Below are 19,105 nucleotides of genomic sequence, written 5' to 3'. Positions count from 1 at the left end.
CCCCACCCCCAAAGATGTTCCTAATTCCTATAACCTGTGAATGTTACCTTATATGGCAGAAGGGGCTTTACAGATATGATCAAGTTAGGGATTTTGAGCTGAGAAAATTATCCTTTATTATCCATATGGGCCTGATACAGTCACAGAGATACTTGTAAGAAGGAGGCTGAAGATCAGAGGAAGAAGCAATGTCACCATGCACACAGGGGTAGAAAAGGCTATGTGATGTGACACTATGAGCCAGGGAATTTGGTGGCCTCTAGAAAATGAAAAAGGCAAGAAAAGACTCTCCCCTAAATCCTCCAGAAGGAACCAGCCCTGTTAATACCTTAATTTTAGCCTCATAAGACTCATTTTGGATTTCTGACCTCCAGAATTGCAAGAGAATAAATTCGTGTTGTTTTAAATCACTAAATGTGTGGTAATTTGTTACAGCAGCAAAAGGAAACTCATACAGAGAGTATCTGGGAAATGAATGGCTATAACATGCTCCTTTGGTCATTATTTCTAGTTGCTTTTATGAGCAAAGCTTGTCTTACCTAGCAACAGTTGCCAAGTAAGTTAACAATTTCATGCTAGAATCTGGAGGAGAGCCACTGCTTAAATCTTCCCAAATCCAGTGCCCATACTTTACATGGCAAAGGCTTTCAGTACCATTCTTTGCCATTAGGCACATAACCACTACCTAATGATGGCGAATCATTTCATAGTTACCAGCCTCTAACATTGTCCTAAAACCTTGAACCTCTTCCAGCTTTCTTAAACTTCTAGCTTTTTCTTAAAACTCTTTTTTTTTTTGTATCATAAGAGTAATTTAACTGCACATAGTAAAAGACATCTAAAATTTAATTATGATCAGAAATCCGAATTACACAAGCTTTGTTTGCTGTGCTGTTTGTAATAAAATAATTCCACCAGCCCCCTTTGGGGAAACCTTCAAATGGATCCATGAATACAAGCCATTTAAGACACGTTTTTACACTCACAAAGATATACTGGGTAAGTGAATGCTCTTTTCCTTTGTTCTAATATTTGATAGCATTATATGTCATTCTTTCTGCTATACTTTTATCAGCTCTTCTGATAAAAGTTGCTTGTCTTGCAGGGGTGTCTGTTTGGCACCAGAAGAATATGGGTTGAAATCTAGCTTCTCCACTGACCAGTTGTGTGCCTTAGACAGTACACTTAGCCTCTCAATCTGTTTCCTTATAGGGATGTTAGGGATCCTGTGTTAAATAGGGATGTTAATCCCTATTTGCAGGTTGGTTATGAGGCTTTAATGAAATATTTGTTGACACATAATAGCAAATGGGAGTTCTTTTTGCCCTTGCCCATACTTGGTCACCTTCCTTACACATAGGAGAGGAAATACCTCTAAGTAACACCTTAATAAGTGGGTGACACTATAACCTTTACTAGTAGCTGGTGACATAAATGTAGGTAACATGGAGATGACCTGAGACTATTTGCTGTCTAAGCAAATCAGATTGTCATCACAGGTTTACTTCTCTCCTTATTCCTATCAGTTTGCAGTCTAACTTTGAACCTTAAAATGCATTCCTAAGGACTCTCAAAATACTTCTCTGATGCTCTCTTCCTGTAACCTGGTAAACTAGTGATTTGATTTCACTCCTGATCTTGGAAAATGTGAGAAGCTAAAGAATGGAGAATGTCTTGAAAACATTACAGTATAGGGGAGATCAAATTGGAATCATTCTCTACAAATAATCAATACCAAAACTGATTTTAACTTTCAGTACATGTTTAGTATGACTTATTAATTATAATGTCTAGAGTGATTTGACTTCTTACGCCCAGGTCAGTGGATATCCATTCTTAGATGTGTGTTTATTGATTGATTCCTTATGTGGATAAATCTAGTTAGAAATTAATATTTTATATTCAGTGACCTGTATTTGTCATTGACTATTTTAAGTCGAAAGAGTCAAAATTCTCTGTTCTTTATAAGTAAATTCAGGAGCATGTGGGAATGTCTGTATAAATGTTAAGTGAATATTGCATAGGGCAGTAGTCCTCAACGCTAGCAGTGCACACAGCTTTTATTTTTTGTGGTTTTTTTGGGGTTTGGTTTTTTAAGTAGGCTCCACACCCAACGTGGAGCCCAACATGGGGCTTGAACTCACGACGCTGAGATCAAGACCTGAGCTGGGATCAAGAGTCAGACCCTCAACCGACTGAGCCACGTAGGTGCTTCAGCACACATAGCTTTTAAAACATTTGTTTTTACTACAAATATCTAAATACAGAGTCATAGGACTTAATGTTAATTTAACACAGACCCACTAACTTAGAGCCTTCAGAATCAGGCTTCAGCATGTGTTGGTTTTTATTTTTTTATATTTGTTTCATATTTTAATAGCTTTTTATTTGGAAATTGTTTAAGACTCACAAGTTTTAAAAACAGAATAGAGTTCCCTTGTACTCCTTCTCCAGTTTCTCTCATTGATATCTTACAAAATGCTAGTATATTGTCAAAACCAGGAAATTGGTATTGGAAAATACTGTTAACTCAGGTGCAGACCTTACATGCATTTTTTTTTTCTTGGTGTATAATTTTATAAAATTTATCACGTGTAGGCTTATGTAACCATCTCCACAATCAGGACAGAGAACTGTTCTATCACCACAAAGGAACTCCCTTGTGTTACCCCTTAACACACCCTACCCTGAACCCCTGGCAACCACTAATCTGTTCTCCATCACTATAATCTTATCCCTTTGAGAATGTTATATAAATAGAATCATATAGTATGTAACTCTTTGAAATTGGCTTTTTCATTCAGCATAATGCCCTTGAGATCCATCCACGTTGTCCTTTGTATTACTAGTCTTTCCCTGAGTACTTTTTTTAAAGCTATGCAGGAATCCTGTTGTACAATCAGGGTTGAGAAAAACTAATATCAAATAATGGAATTTAAGCATAAGAAAGAGTACTAGCAGCCCACAGTTGTATCACATTTTTATGAAGTTTAGTACATTGATGGTCCATGCTTAGTCCCCTTTCTTCCTAGATCTTTCATAATCATATCTACACAGTGTTGAGCCTATGTAGTATATGTCCATCTCTACTGTAGTATTCACTGCCCTATGTGTTTAGAGTCACTAATAATCTAATAGCAAAGACTTGTAATGCTATCAAACATGGATTTTCAGTTGCAGGTGACAGAAACACAACTCAGACAGACTGTGCATAAAAGAGAATTCCTTGACCCTTTAACAGAGAAACCCAAGAGGGATCTGGTACCAGGGCTTTCGATCTATCCACGCCTGCTCTCAATGAGTTGGCCCAATTGTTTACTACCAGCCAGGCTTACTCCAGCAGCTGGGAAAAGAGTAGAAGTGGTCCCAAACTGCTCTAAGTGGCTATTACCTCTAGCTTAGAAATCTCAGAGGAAAAAGGTATTTTCTCCTTACATCCTTCTATAAATCCTAAAGAAGAGCCTGGTTGGCCAGGCTGGAGCATGTGCTCAACCCTGGGCCAACTGTTATGGCCTGGAAGATGGTGACAATATGATGGGCGAAGCAGGTTGGCTGCTGAGATTTGCAGTCCCCAGTTCCCCCAGAACAACCTGAAGTGAGAGAGGAACATTCTTGAGAGAAATGGGTCCTGTTACCAGAGGGAGAGCAGAGATGTTGGCAGACACCTATGTCCACAATGGCTTCTCTGTACTTATCGCCAAGCTGGGTATCAGGAGAGAGACACTGCAATATAAGATAAGCTTTGTAATTTTCAGAAGTTGATCGTCAAGACCTAATCACATGAAAAGTTAATAATTCAACAAATCTAAGATGTGAGAAATAAATGGAATGAAGAGTAAGTAGTATAAGAGTTTAGATTGGGGAAAAGATGACTCTGTGTGTGCCATGAGCACTGAAAAGGCTCGTCGCCTGCACACAGGTCCTGAGCCACCTCTGACAGTCCGCTCTGGCAGGTGAAGATGGAGCTCGGCTGCAGGTCTAGCTCTGTCCCTAGCTATCTGGTACCATGTAGTCCTCTAACCTCTTTAGGCTTTTATTTTCTTGTCCGAGTAGGGAGGCTATTATGGGAATATTATCATGTGGAAATTAAATGAGACCATTGACCGAGAAGTACTAAACAGCTACCCCCTTACTCCACAACTGAAGCAGCTAACCTATGAAGACCTACACATGAAGAAAGACATGCAACAGAGTGAAGAGAGCATTCTGCTACCCATTCCCTGAGAGAAGCAACGCCAGCACCCAGATCAGGGCAGAGAGTGGGGAGCAGGACAATGTGCTAACACAGCTTGAATATTCTCTCACTGTTCTGCTCTGGGACCGCAGGATGTGCTCTTTTCTGCCACTTCCCCAGTTGCTTATTGTGTGGCCTGAGTGTGATGAAGGGAACAGCCTGTCTCCAGACCCAATGATGCTGTGAGCTCCCTCCTCACTAATTAGGGAAAAACCTACCCCTTTCATTGGTATCTTTAAAGAAAAGATTGACATCTAAAAGGGAATATCTTTTAGAGGACATTAGTAAGTAACTAGGTGATAGTGAAAAGGAAAAAACAGTCTGTGGATTCTTGTGATTGTTTTTCCTCAAATACACAGATATTGGGGCAGATATTCTGAATAAAGAAGAGCAATTTCAAGAGGCAGTACTCAAAGAACGTATTGCAAAAGCAGAAGCTGACGTATGGGTTCAGGTAAAAGAAGTTGGATATCAACCTAAATGCATCTTTACAGTTCTTTCACTTTTTGGATTTGTCCAAAACAATAGTCAGAACTGACTTTGAATCCTGGCTATCTGTGGGACCTTGGGCAAATCAACTCTGCAGTCTCAGCTTCTTCAAATGTAAAAGAGGAACGATAAGATTCTATAGGATTGTTGAAAGAGTTCAATGAAATAATGTGTCTGGCACACAGGAGGTCTTTAGTGAGAAGCAGACACCATTAGGGGTTTCATTCCTTCTAAATTGCCCCTCTGTGTGGATGACTCCTGCTCTCCTTAATCTCACTGGATTAAAACTTAAAAAAAAAAGACATCCTTGTTAATAATTGTTTATTATTGCTTACTATTTCATATGTAGACCATCCATTTGTGTGGTGATGTAACACCCCTGACCAAGTGCCTGTTTTTGCCAAATTCTGTATTATGGTCTGCTCTCCTTCTTTCTCTCCAAGGTCCTTGTTTACCTTGTCCCTATGACTGCTGAGGGTTGTAGGGGCAATTTGAGTGTGTTGGGACTCACAGTCAGATCCCAGACACTTAACTGAAGCAAAATCTCAATCCTCCAGCCTCTCCTCCTTCCAGTCATAGATAGAATAACGTAAACAACTTCCCAAAGAGAATGAATGCTCCGTGAGAGCAGGACAAGACACAGTGCTTGGAACATTATTTCTCAGTGTCTTTATAATATAGACATCATGGCAAAGAGTGTTAGAATTGTCCAGCATCTGTGCCCGCACAAGTTTGGTATTAGAGTACTTTGAAAGTGCAAAATGTTCCAAGTGCAAAGGGTAATATGAATAAAAGTCTTAGTAGTCATCTCTCTTTATCAATAATAGTAAAATTCAAATCAATTGCAAACTATTAATTATACACCCTAATACAAAGCAATGTCAGCATATCTAATGATCTGGGCATTCTCTTCAAATAAAATAATAAAACCTCTTTCTGAATGCCTGATTCAGGAGGTCAGGGATGGTGCTCAGCCTCGTTTCTCAGCAAGGTCTAGCTTTGTGCATCTTTCCACTTCTCTGAATTTTCCAGATTTTCTGCAATGAGCACACATTACTTTGATAATCAAGAAGCAAGAAATAAAGTGCCAAAGAAAAGACAACCCAGCAGCTTACAGTAAAACTCTCTTAAGCAGTTCACAAAACAGTGATGTTAGCTGTCAATTAGAATGTGTTAGGGCATCTCTGGCTGAGGCAGCCAGTTGGCTGTGGGAGATTTGAGATGGGAACAGAGCAAGTAATTAGGGGCCCCATGGCGGTTGCTAATTTTCAGTAAACATGAAAAATTTGTGTTAATATAAGTTTATACATTAATATATAAATATTAAGTATGGGCTGTTTCTTTCAAAGGCTGATGAACGTCAAAAACAGGCAATTGAGAAAGCACTTGAAGAAGCAAATGGCCAATACAAAATTAATATTCAGATTCTGGAAGAGGCACACCAAAAAGATTTACAGGTTTTTATAATGGCTTGTTTGTTGTCTTTTTAAGGGTACATAGGTTAGTAAAAAGCTCTGGCAAAGGAATAAGAGAAAAAACAAAATATGTAAAACCTTGATGGGTATTTCATGGAGGTTGGTTGGGAGACCCAGGATTTTCACAGAAGAGATGCTGAACTCACAGATGAGAGGCAGCAGTGATGGATGGGTGTGGGAGAATCCCACGGTTTCTGATGTGATGAATCCAAAACTTTATGGGGTTTCAAGGCCCAAAGGAGCCACCCCATTTGCTTTACCCTCCACGTCTCTTGCCCCAGCCCTTCTATCTCACCGCCGTTTTTCGGGTCCTCAAACCTGAATGCACCGCCTCCTTCCCACCTCAGGGTCTTTGCCAGAATGTTCTTCCCCCACTTCAAGGGTTTTAGCTCAAACATCACTACTCAAGGGAAGCTTTACCTGATCAGCTCTGCCCTGCCACCGTGCTCTGTCCTTGACACCCTGTCGCCTTTTATAGCGGTCCTCACCCATCAGCATTGCAGTTAAATAGACCGCGTGATTACTTGTGCCTCACACATGACAGTAGCCTCCAGTAGGGCATGCCTCTCTCATTCCCACTCTAGCCCAGTGTCCAGCGCAGAGCCTTGGCTTAGCAAGTGTTCAGGCTGTGGCCGAACAAAGGAAGCAGGGTGTTTTCTTCCTTCTCCCAGGCTCTCTGATGGCCTCCTCTCCCCTCAATTTACATTTACTGCAGTGCCGATGGGGACTCTGAGCTGTTACTGAAGTATTTCCTGCAGCACCAGATGTCATAAAATGAGGGGTCCTCTTTCTAACCTGGAACTTATAGGTAGCTGGCCAACATCCCAGGCAGAGGTGCAGGAATTCATTATTTAGTTCAGTACCCCAGTTACCAAATCTGATCAAAGGAAAAGGATATAGAACTGTTCTCACATGTCAGCCACGGGAGGGACAGGACAAGACATGGTGTAGATGTGATGATTCATGGGCAGAGGCTGGAGGGAAAGTGGCAGAAGTCTGGCCCCAGATTCGGCCTAACTTAATAAAAACAGAACTAATAAACAGTTCAGGGACCACCGGCCCATTTATTCATTGTTTCGGTAATGAACATCTACCATGTATCAGACAAGATTAAATGGACTGTCCTTGTCCTCAGGAAACTTGTTGGCAGGAAAGGGAGCTCTGCCCCAGGGTTCCCTTTAGGAAGGGTAGTGGGATCCTCCCTGCTTGGCTCCAGTGGCCATGGTCCCCGAGAAGTTGGCTGCAGGGGTTCACTGCCCATTCCCTATTTTAGTTCAAAACACGAAGAACATTTATAGCAAATCTATGTGGACCTGCTGCACCACTGGCATCTGCCAGTATGGCCATAAGTATTTAAATACTTCTCTATCAGTTGATAGATAACCACCTCTCAGCCACCCTGGCCACTCCCCCAGACTCTAAGACCTCCCCCAATCCAGCAGTGTAAAGGGGCAACCTTTTAAAGTGGTGGGGAACTTCAGGCCCCTGCCCCATTGCTGCAGCCAGAGGATACACATTTTGAACATCACTCCTGGTGTTGGGTTCTGAAAATACAAGGATGACCGAGCTGTGATGCCAGTTTCAAGGAGCTCACGTTTGACTGTACTCCATATAGTCTTTGGGTGGAGTTGATACACTTAGTGCTGAAGTAGAAGTCCTAGGAAAATGTAAAGGGGAAAAGTTAGAAGGAGGTTGACCTTTCTAAAATATCTGTCTAGGGTTTGGGAATTCACATTTATACTACCATCTCAGGGACATATCTTCTAAAGATTTTATTTATTTATTTATTTATTTATTTATTTATTTATTTAAGAGAGGGAGAGCGCGTAAGCGGGGGGAGGAGCAGAGGGAGAAGGAGAAGCGTACTCCCCTCTGAGCAAGGAGCCCGACATGGGACTCAATCCCAGGACCCTGGGGTCATGACCTGAGCTGAAGGCAGACGCTTAAATGACTGAGCCACCCAGGCGTACAGGGATATTTTTAGTGTAATGAGGAGTGATTTGTCTAAGAGGGATGCATAGGATTATTTCAACTTAGGATATCCAGACATACACATCATTATTGCTTCTCAAGTGGTGTCTATGAACAACCTGCTTTAGAATCTACTCACCTGGGAGCTTAACATGCAGATTCCCAGGCCCCACCTGACCTACACAGTCAGGGGCAAGGTTTTTAACCAGCAGCCCATCTGATTCTCACACGTATTACAGTTTGAGATTGCCAATATGTAGAGCAGAAACCAAGCTATTCTAAAACCAAATACCATTAAATTCAGATATGTAGATCTCACCAGGTATTAATTACTCTTTTATGATATTAAGAATTTGGCATAAGTCTCATATTACATTTTGAGTAAATCAGCTCATATATTATCTTATCAAAGAAAGATAAACCATGTCCATAAGGCAAAAACAAATGAGATACTCAGAGAGGCCCAGATATTTCTACATGTGATAGCTGAGAGAAACTTCTCCTAAGGCAGACATTGTGTCATAAATGTCTGTCACACATCAGTGCAGTAAATATGATGGATTTCATGAGGCTGTTTCTTACAGTATCTCAATATATGAGCTGATTTACTCAAAATGTATTTCAGTAAAAGTAATTTAACTGGGAGACTTTCCATTGAATAAGAACATTGCCAAACAGTCAGTCATTGAATTATTTTTGTAACTTTAAATATATATTCCACATGCTTTGTGAGGCAGTAAAATGATTTTGCTTTTAATACATCATTGCATAAAAGAAGGACTTGGTTTAATGCTTTTTTTATGAAGTAAGATAAATCTTAAAGACGTTTAGAAATATTTCCATGCAAAATGTTTTATCGTCAAAAAGTTCTAGTCCTCTCAGAGGCAAAACCTTCTGCATATGGAAAACCTAGTGGCCTTTCTAAACAGCCAGTGTTTTCCTTAACATTTCTTGCTAAATACATGAACTGAGGCCACTCTGGAGAGATTCTTAAAGTTGTTTTTGTTGTTTTATTCCTTTTTTTAAAATTGTCACCTTTGGAGTAGCCAAAGTGAGAAGACGAAAACTTTCCTTCTCTTGAAAAAACTGAAGTCTAACAAATATTTTAATTGTTAAGACACTTTTTTCTAAAAAGCTAAAGTGGTTTCAGCTTCCATTGAGACATAGAGTTCAAAAGAAAGAAGGAGAAAGCAAGCAGACATGTTCACTGTGATTAGAGGATTGTACAGCGTTTCTGGAATGAAAATAAATTGATGAATCTCTTGAAAGACCCTAGCATCACAGCCAGCGATGAAGCAGGAAACTGGCATTGAGAATCCTGTTTCTGTTCCTAGTTCTTCCACTGACTCACTATGTGAAATAACTTATTTCTTTATGCTCTCTTGTTATCCCTAAAATAGAGGTAAAAATTTACTTTTAAATGAAAGTTTTGAAACTCTAGGCAGAATTCATTGCTCCTCCTTTCTTGCATTTCTACTAAAACACTCATTGCACGATTAAGTTGCTGGTTTCTTGAGGAGGAGGATCCCAGCCTTCTTGTGTTTGTAGTACGTGAGCCTAGCACAGTGCCTGGCACGTGGCAGGGTTAGTAGGCATTTCCAAAATGGTTACAGGGTTTTCCTTGAGAATCTGTTTTTCTTGAGTCTTGCTTTGACTAGTGCTTCCTCCCTTTACTTGGCCAAAGGCATCCACAGGTCCTTCTACCCTGGAGTGATGGAGCACTTGTTCCTGTCCCCTTGGTGAAGGAGAAAGGACCCCTCAATGCTAATGAGCTGGAATGCTCAGATGGCAAGCGGACAGATAGACAAGCTTCTGTGACTACAGTAATGGGCAACTGTTAGCTGTCTGAGCTTCAGGTTCCCTCCTACCCAGAAGACACTCAGGAGGCATAGTCATTATTTCTGTCATTTTCCAGGATTGACTTCCTAAAGGAGAATCATATTATGTATCTCTAATTATGTATAAAGATAACATGACACCATAGAACATTTGGACGATCAAGGAAAAAAAAACCCATTTTTCCTTTTGGCATATTAGGGAATATTCCAATATTACTTACATAAATATTTATGCTCTGTGGTTTGCAGCATTTCTGGTATTAGCATTGTATAAATGAAAGTTTTCCATATCATACACAGTCTTCTTTTTATTTATTTTTTTGAGAGAGAGAGGAAGCTGGAGGGAGAGAGAGAAAGCTGGAGGGAGAGAGAGAGTCTTAAGCAGGCTCCATGCCCAACGTGGAGCCCAAGGTGGGGCTCTATCTCATGATCCTGAGATCATGACCTGAGCTGAAATCAAGAGTCAGGTACTTAACCGACTGAGCCACCCAGACACCCCCACACTCTTCTTTTAAATCATCAGTGTTGATAGATGCACATTCCATTGGGTTAAATACAAATAACCTTTTAATATGCATTTTTATGAGACTGAGACTGACTCAGGACCTTCTAGTGTACATTTTTAAACACCAAAGCTATAAGGGCACCTGGGTGGCTCAGTCAGTTAAGCGTCTGACCCTTGATCTCAGGGTTACAAGTTCAAGCACTGGGTTGGGCTCCATATTTAAAAAAGAAAAAGAAAAATATATTTTTTAAAATAAATAAATAAATAAATAAATAAATAAAAGCTATAACATCTAAACCTATTTAACTGTTGCTTAAGGAAATGGCAACCAAAACCAAGATTGAGGTGTACCAAAACATGGAAGATGAACTACAGAGAGAACACTTGGCTGCAGAACAACGCATGGTACATAGAATCCAAAGGATTATGATGGAGTGCCACAGGGAGAAGGTCCAGGCTGTGGAGAAGGCCAGGGCTGAAGAGAGACAGATGGCCCAAGAAGCAATCCAGGCCCAGAAAAGGTATTCCAGAGAACACATTTGCAAATCAGTATCTTACTCTGGCCAAATCAACTTGGAGCAAGGGATAAGGTTGAGGCGCATAGGTGAATATTTCCCAGGTTCTGTGTTTTTATATTTTTATTATGGAATATTTCAAACAGAGAGAACAATATGTAATATATTGTAGAATGTATGTGTATGTGTGTGTGTGGTTTAAAGAAAAAATACCATGAATATTCAAAGACTTACCACTCATCTGAAGAGATTGAAAATTGCTAACACTTCTGACGCTCCCATGACGCTTCCTCAATCACATTTCCTTCCTCTCCCCACTCTCAAGAGATAACTACCATCCTAAATAATGTGCTTTGCGTTCTGAATCTCTAGTTTTAAGAGGCTGAGGAGAGGAATCAAGAAATATTTCCCCATAAACACATAAAAGTCAATCTTCACATTCACTAGCTGATATCATACACCAGCATGGATGTGTTACTTTTGGTCTTTTCCTTATTACACAAGTCATACATGCTGTAAATGAAATGGACACTTTGGAAATATATAGGGCAAAACTTGCTAAGTCCTCACTCACTGCTTCCCTACCTTCCCTGTCTCCCAGGGACATTCATTTTTAAATAATGGGCCCCTTGTCCTTCCATGCCCTTTTGATGTCATTACAGCTTTATATTTGTACATGATCACAAAAAATTTCTACACAAATCAGATCACTTTTTTTAAAGAATACCAAAGTAACCATTTTTATGTATGCAATGAACATTTGATGGAATTGGCCAATTTTTACAGGACAGCAGTCAGGATCCCTAGTGATTATTGGAACCAAGAGAAAAACAGTTTCCAGCTATTAAGTGACCTGCCCAAGATCACGCAGCTTCAGCAGCAGAACCAAGACTGAAACCTCTGTGTTTGGCCTTCTAGTCTAGGACTTGTCTCTTTTGCTTTGCTCTTTGACTTAAGGAACAAATCTGTTTGTGATTAATGGGTAAAATCTTCTTTGTTAGAACTGTTTAGAACAGGGCCAAAGGTCAAATCCTGTAGGATGTTTATTTTGCAGATAAATAAGAGTGAGGGCTGCAGCTGTGACTGTTTCAGCGGTACCTTCCTTCATGCACAGGCTATAAATCATTATTGAGACTGAAAAGGAAAGTGAAAGAGGATTCTGGGAGAAAGTTAGAGAAGGTGGTAATGCCCAAATGAGTTGTAGTCCAATACAGTGAAAGGTGGTACCCCTCTCCCTTCTCCCTGCCCGCCATCTGCAGGAACTCTGCCTCTCCTGTAGGAGCTTCTGGGTCTACTCCTCACACACTTACAGTGTCTGCTCCTTCCCTCACTCTGCTGCTTTCATCATCCCCCCCCCCCCCCCCCCCCCGCCCCTTCCCCTCTGCCTTTTATTAAGTCAGTTGACTAAAACTAGGGAACTGCTATGTCTGTTGTTTATGTCCATTTTGTCCATTGATGTATTCCAAATGTCTGGAAGAGAGCCTGGCACATGGTGGTGCATGTATTAAATATTTATTAAACAAAGGTTTGAATTTGTTCCAATTAGCTGAACCCACTCTGCCGCACATCAGATCTTATTTCTAGACATTGCTGGATTCCAGTGTTCTTTAGAGCATTTGCAGAAATGAATATATGGAGAAGGACCACTCTTTAGAATTTGACTGTAGATCTTTTATTTGACTATAAACTTCCACTGAAGAATTAAGGATTCAGAACATTTACGTATTATGACAAATATGCCAAATTCACAGAAAACATTTTGTGGACTGGGGTGATTAGATTCTAAATAGATTATCTGGGAAACACTGTATTCTTTTTCTGGAAGGAAAGAAGGAAGGGAGAGAAGGCGAGAAGGAAGGAGGGAGGTGGAAGGAAGGAAGGAAAGGAAGGAAGGAAAGGAAGGAAGGAAGGAAGGAAAGGAAGGAAGGAAAGGAAGGAGGGAGGGAGGGAAGGAGAGGTGGGAGAGGGAGAGAAGAGAGCAAGCAGGCGAGTTTTGCTTAGAAAGGTTCTAGGTGTTTTCTAGCCCAAGACAAAGGCATGAATGAAGTGACTGCTCAGGAATTTTTGTGTTCATGTCTGTAATTGCTAATGATAGTTACCCTTTATTTAACATGCAGCACAGGCAAGGCCCTTTGTGTGCTTCTCACTGAATTTTTGTATCCCTTCCTGAGGGATTCTATCATCCTCCATATCTTCAGATGAAGTCCCTGAGTTTTAAGAGAGAGATTGAGCAACGTGCCAAAGGTCACATAGAGAAGAGGTGACAGGGCCCCATGTGAACCCTGGTCTATACCATACCAAAGTTTATGACCTTCCATTACACTATCCTGCTCATTTCACCAGAGCTTATAAAGTGCCTTCTGTGGATGTGGTCCTGAGTTCTGCTGCAAGGAAATAAGGGTGTTTCCTCAACATGTGTAGTAACTAAAGCATGGCTGCCCCATAGACCAAGGCTAGGTGGACGGGTACAAAGAACACTAAGTACTGGGAAAGTCCTGGAAAGATCAGGCAACAAGCGTGTGGGCTATGTGGTGAGCTGGGTTTGTTGGAGGCAGTTAGTCTTGGCTTGGGCCTTAGAGAGAAGGAAGGAGGTCCTATTTGTGAAAGACTGGAAAGAGTAAGAACAGAATGAACAAACATGTAGAGGGGAAGGTGGATAGTGTAATGAGGCAGAACCAAGGGAAGGTTAAGAATATGAATGACCCTGAGATATAGATGCATCACTAAGGGGTGGCCTCTGGAGATGTCCCCCCACCAAATCTATATAATGCCTGTCACCTCAGTCTGGGGTATCACTAATCCTCCTGCAAGACTGGGTGCAGTAGGTTCCCTGTTTCTTAGGTGGAAAGTCAGAATATATTTTCCTTCAAACACAGTGGTTATAACCGATTAAAATAGTGCTACCGGGCACCTGGGTGGCTCACTCGGTTAAGCGTCTGCCTTCAGCTCAGGTCATTATCCCAGAGTCCTGGGATCAAGTCCCACATCGGGCTCCCTGCTCGGTGGGGAGCCTGCTTCTCCCTCTCCGTCTGCCTGCTGCTCTGCCTGCTTGTGCTCGCGCTCTCACTCTCTGTCAAGTAAATGAAAAAAATCTTAAAAAAAATAAAATAGTGCTAACAGTGCTATAGTTCAAGTGAAAAAATGGATTAATAGTTTACTGTGGGCTCATCAGGCAAATGCTTAATATCACTCTAAATACTTGATGTACAAATGAATTTTGGAACAAATCCTTTTATAATTTAGGAATTGAAGAAATGGAGAAATGAAGTATTCGTTCTTACTGTCTTAAGAACCAAGACTTTTACTGATGGACATAGAAAGGAGATTGAGAAGTGTGCTCTTAGCAACATTTATGGGGAAAATGAAAACTTCACTTAATAGGTAGAAGGGAAGGAACAGCCAGATATTATTCTTTAAACCTGTGAGCAATGTATCTTGAATCATTTCAATAGCCTCTCAAACACAGTGAGAGAGAGAGAGAGAGCTAAGAGAGTCCCTCAAGAGCAAAGCACAAATCAGTTGCTGGTATGGTTTTCCATGCTTTATTTTTTTCCTCAAGAGCTTAATGAGGTTGAATTATTATATATTAGATTCTATTTTTATTTACTAATCTATTTTTCTTCTCTGAGAACCCATTTTATAAAATATCAGACTGAATCCTATGGATATATATGGACACACACTAAAACTATTCAAAAAATTTCAATTTGTGGCCAGCACTGCACGTAAATATGGTGTGTAATTTTGAAATCCCAAGATTAGAGCCTCATAAAGTGAGAGATGGCAGATAGACCTCACCACTTGCAGAAGGAAGCATAAATGTTCGCGTCATGTCAGAAGGGGCATTGGAGGCCGTTGAACCTGCTGTTCCTTCTGCTGGATGCCTGCCAAGCATTGGTGAGCCTCCTGAGTGCTTCTGTTCCAGGAATTTTACAGCTGGTTGGAGTGGTTGGTTAAAATACTGAATGCCTCTACTTGTCATGTGCTTCCTAATGTGGATCCAGAATGTGCTGGGTCTCATCCTCACATCCACACTTGGCTTCCAGCTCTGCCTCCCCTCCCCGATGCATAGTGATCCTCCAGATATTTGAGAAGAGAGGAAGATTCTCCAAGCATTCATTTGGAGGAGAAAAGAAAAAAAACCAAAAAGTACTAAACGAGTTCCTTTAGTCCTTCCTCATATGATATGATTTCTAGGCCCTCTTTTGAGAAAAAAAATTATGGGTAATTTGTATAAATCAAAAAATATTTTAGAGATACCACAAGAAGTGACTATTTTTTATGATGAATATTTTGCTTATGCTAAGAATCCTTTTTAAGCATGAATTGTTTCAGGCTTTGATAATGCTCTAATTTAGCTGTTTTTAAATTAGTATTATTTGGCATAAAAAATGTATTGGAGAGAACTACATCTATACTACCCATTCATTCACCCATTTATTGGTTACCTGTTGTATACACACCAGGCACCATGCCAGACAGGGGAGATAGAAAGCTGAATGGGTACTCCAGACCATTTCTCCATGCCCTGCACCCACTTTTCTCCTGGCTTCAATTCCATGATTTCTAGGAAATTATCAGAATAAAGATCAGAGATACTCTGACCTTACACCAAAAGGAGTGAATCCCACAGGATCAAAAATTCAGGCTCTAATGCCGGCTGGGAGGAGTTGGAAGGGACATCCCAAAAAATACCAGATCCCTTTAGTGAGAACAGATCTTGAGAGCAAGGTGTTTTAAGGGCCAGGGCGGCGGGAGGGACTGTTACAGAGGGTGGAAGCTGGAGTCATCTAAGATGCACCTTATTTGAGCAGTTTTACCTAGGACCAGCTCTGGTGGAGCCTTCTAGTTGGCCCCACAGATGAACACATCCTCTGTGTGGGCCGGGAGAAAGCCAGGCGAAGCCAGCAGGAAGCTCGCACCTGCATGGGACAGAGCTGTGGTTCCCGAGAAGGAGCACCACTTCCCCTGTGGAGACTTGAGGCAGGCTCAAGGAAGCTTCCTTTCAGTCCCTTCTAATCAAAGCACCAGTGTCCCTGGTCGCCACCTTTACAGACTCTCCAATATCCCAAAGATTCTGTAAAACATCAGACTAAATCCTCAGGGTGTGTGTAGAGGCTCACCCCTGGCTCTAGCCACAGTGTGATTTCTATTGATAGTACCTCCATTCTCCTGTGACCCAGGCCGAGAATCAGGGAGTTAGTCTTGATTCCTCTTCTTCCTGCCTCCCCTTTATCCTAGCCAACACAAATTCTGGCACTTATGGCTTTGTAATATTTCTTGGACTTATCCTTTTCTCTCCCTCTACCTACCCCTTTCTTTTTCATCATTAATTCAGACCCTAATCATTGCACACCCAGAATGTTGCAAAATAGTACCAGTTCATATCTCTACTTCACCCCGTTATTTTTCAATTTAACCACTATTACCAGAATAACAATTCTAAAACATAATTACTTTCATTGTTTTGTTCTCTGGATAAAAAATATATAATGATCTCTCACACTATTGCAGCAGGTAATGGTTAAGGGTGGGAGCTTTCCCACTTGCTCAATTGTGTCACTGAACAATAACTAAATCTCCCTAAGCCTCAGTTTCCTCCCCTGTTACATGGGAATAGTAAGAGGTAATAAATAAAAATTGTACCATCTTCAGTTATTGTGAAAATTAAATGAGATGTAATGCATGTCAAATGCTTAGCACAGTCCCTGGGACACAGTAAGTACTCAGTAAATGTTAACCCTTGTTATTAGTCATAGATGTAGCCTGACTGGTGGGAAAAGGAAGGGGAGAAATATTGCACAGCGCCACAGAGGCTAAGGACAACTGATGTTTACCTCATGATTAGGGAAGTTCACATTTGAAAGTCAAGTTGAAAGAATCGGAGACAATGAGAGAATTGCATCTTGGAGGTTAGAAGTTAGGAGATAGGACAGGTGCTAAGTCTTGGGAAGATTGTAATAGACCCGGAGGCAGAGGGGGAGGATTTTCAGGAACAATCATAAGTATTTGAATCACATTTATAAATTATTTTATTCTCAAATCTTGGGGAGGTTTTATTCTCAAGACCTCTTGGGAGGTCTTGAAACTAGGTTAAGCAGAGATGTCCATCAAAATTACATTACAGTGGCTAAAAGCTTTTGACCTGGACTCAGACTGCCTGGGTTGCTCATTTTGCCACTTGCACTAATAAAGTGAAATAGGGCAAGTCACTTAACCTTTGTGAGCCTCAGTCTCTTCATCGGTAAAATAGACAGAATCATAAACCCACCTCATGGACTCATTTTGAGGAAACATTAAGCTAATGTATGCATGGGATGCTCATCCACTTACTTGCCTGGGACATGGTAAGAATTCAAAACAGTTGGCTGCTATAAATTACATATAATTTCGTACATTACAACCAGAGGTCTGTGAACTCATTCAGCAGTGGTTCTCCAAGTGTGGTCCAAGGAATGCTCAGTGTCCCTGAGACCCTTTCAGGGGGGGCCCTGAGGTCAAAGCTATTTTCTTAATAATACAAATATATTATTTGCCTTTTCACTCTCATTATCTCATGAGTACAGAGTGCTATTTTCCAGAGTTTTATGATGTGTGATGGCACAACAGATTGAAACAATATGAAAAAAATCCATCTTTTTTTCTGTTAAGCCAGACAAGTAAGAGTTTTGCAAAAAAATGTGGAAGTATGCCACTTTTCTCACCAAAATTTTTTTAATTTGGAAATGTATTTTTCATAAAAGTTAAGTTAATTACATTTAATATTCCATAGATTTAATCGTACCTTACATAAATGTATAAATATTTTTTTAATGTCTCACTTTTAATTCTAATACTGTCAGTGTCACTAGATATCACCCATACAAACAAAAGTTCTTTGGGTTCCTTGGTCATTTTAAGAGTGAAAAGGGGTTTTGAGACCAAAAGGTTTGAGGTGGCTATCAGAGTATTGTTCAGATAAAACTGTGAGTACAATTTCCTCCCCTCTGGCTAAAGGGAAGTAGCTGGATTGATACACAGAAATACTTTCTCTAGGGGTTTAGAACTCTGACCCTATTTCTTCATTTTTAGTCACATTGCATTCATATTTTTCTGGCCACAGAGGACTCAGGTTCCTAAAATTACCATCAGACACTAGGCTAGTAGGCCTCACCCTAGTCCCCAGCAGGGAAGTCAGTGGGCAGTCTCCCTGCTTGAAAAATGTTCTTGGATTGTTAACAGCTACTGCAATCCAAAAGCTCATCTCTACCCACCTCTCTCAGACTGATGGCTCATCTAAACAATGCAACAGTTTCTCATACATCTGGGGCAAAAGACAACATCTTTTTGTTTTTAGTGGCTAACCCATCTAACTTATAACTCCCTCCCTTTTGTAGAAAAGCCATGGAGGAAGTTTTGAATACTGGTATAACAGTTATGAAGGATCAGAGCAAGAGTGTGAACCAAATGATAAAAGAAAAAGAACATGAAATGAATGTGTACTATTGCATGGCTCAGAGGCAGAAGCAAGAAGAGGTCCAGGAAGTGCTTCAAGAAGCAGAGAAGACACATCAGGCCACGCTTGGAAATGTGATGGATAAACTGATTGACACTGAGGGGGAGCTGCTGTCCATAGCGAAACAACTACGCATTATGACAAATTGGAAAGATTTCCTGGAGGAGGAATTACAGGAAACAAGGGAAGCATTTCAAAAATATATCAATTATACGTTTCCTAAGCTTTCTCCAGGACATGCAGATTTTATTCTGCCAGAAAGAAAGAAAACACCTTCCAGTCTTGTTATTCAGGAGAAAGAAACAACTCTCGATTAGAAATCTTTGACTGAAATTTCACTACAAATGTCAATGTTCCAAAGACTAAATAAATCAACTCAAAAACCATTTATTGATCCCCAGTTATATACAGGGTGCTATGGGGCTGCAGGCATTTTGATGGAAAACCAAAATATTCAAAAAGCACATTCCAGGCTACATTGAGTTCTAAGTCTATTTGAGGAGAGAAAACAGTGAAAGGGAACAAAACTAATTAGGAGGGGGAAAGGTTTCTTGGAAGAAGTTCAAACAAACTTCTATAACTG

At 40.6% G+C, this 19,105-nt stretch overlaps 1 protein-coding gene across 1 annotated transcript; it reads left to right on the top strand.

Moving 5' to 3' along the window:
- Positions 1–851: 851 nt before the first annotated feature.
- On the top strand, positions 852–18,839 carry C8H6orf163 (chromosome 8 C6orf163 homolog). Its single transcript, XM_021693261.1, has 5 exons — positions 852–999; positions 4,594–4,688; positions 6,073–6,180; positions 10,831–11,033; positions 18,404–18,839. The coding sequence occupies exons 1-5, from the start codon at positions 852–854 to the stop codon at positions 18,837–18,839; spliced, it is 990 nt and encodes a 329-aa protein (XP_021548936.1).
- The last annotated feature ends 266 nt before the right edge of the window (positions 18,840–19,105 follow it).

This window comes from Neomonachus schauinslandi, chromosome 8 (assembly GCF_002201575.2).
Source record: "Neomonachus schauinslandi chromosome 8, ASM220157v2, whole genome shotgun sequence".
NCBI classification, from domain to species: Eukaryota; Metazoa; Chordata; class Mammalia; order Carnivora; family Phocidae; genus Neomonachus; species Neomonachus schauinslandi.
The sequence above is the reverse complement of the archived record's forward strand: the minus strand, read 5'-3'. Positions and strand labels throughout refer to the sequence as shown.

Coding starts and splice junctions, on each gene's coding strand:
- C8H6orf163 (XM_021693261.1), top strand. CDS start 852: ATGATCAGAAATCCGAATTACACAAGCTTTGTTTGCTGTGCTGTTTGT. Junction 4,689..6,072: donor AAGCTGACGTATGGGTTCAG/GTAAAAGAAGTT, acceptor TTTCTTTCAAAG/GCTGATGAACGTCAAAAACA. Junction 6,181..10,830: donor CACACCAAAAAGATTTACAG/GTTTTTATAATG, acceptor CTGTTGCTTAAG/GAAATGGCAACCAAAACCAA.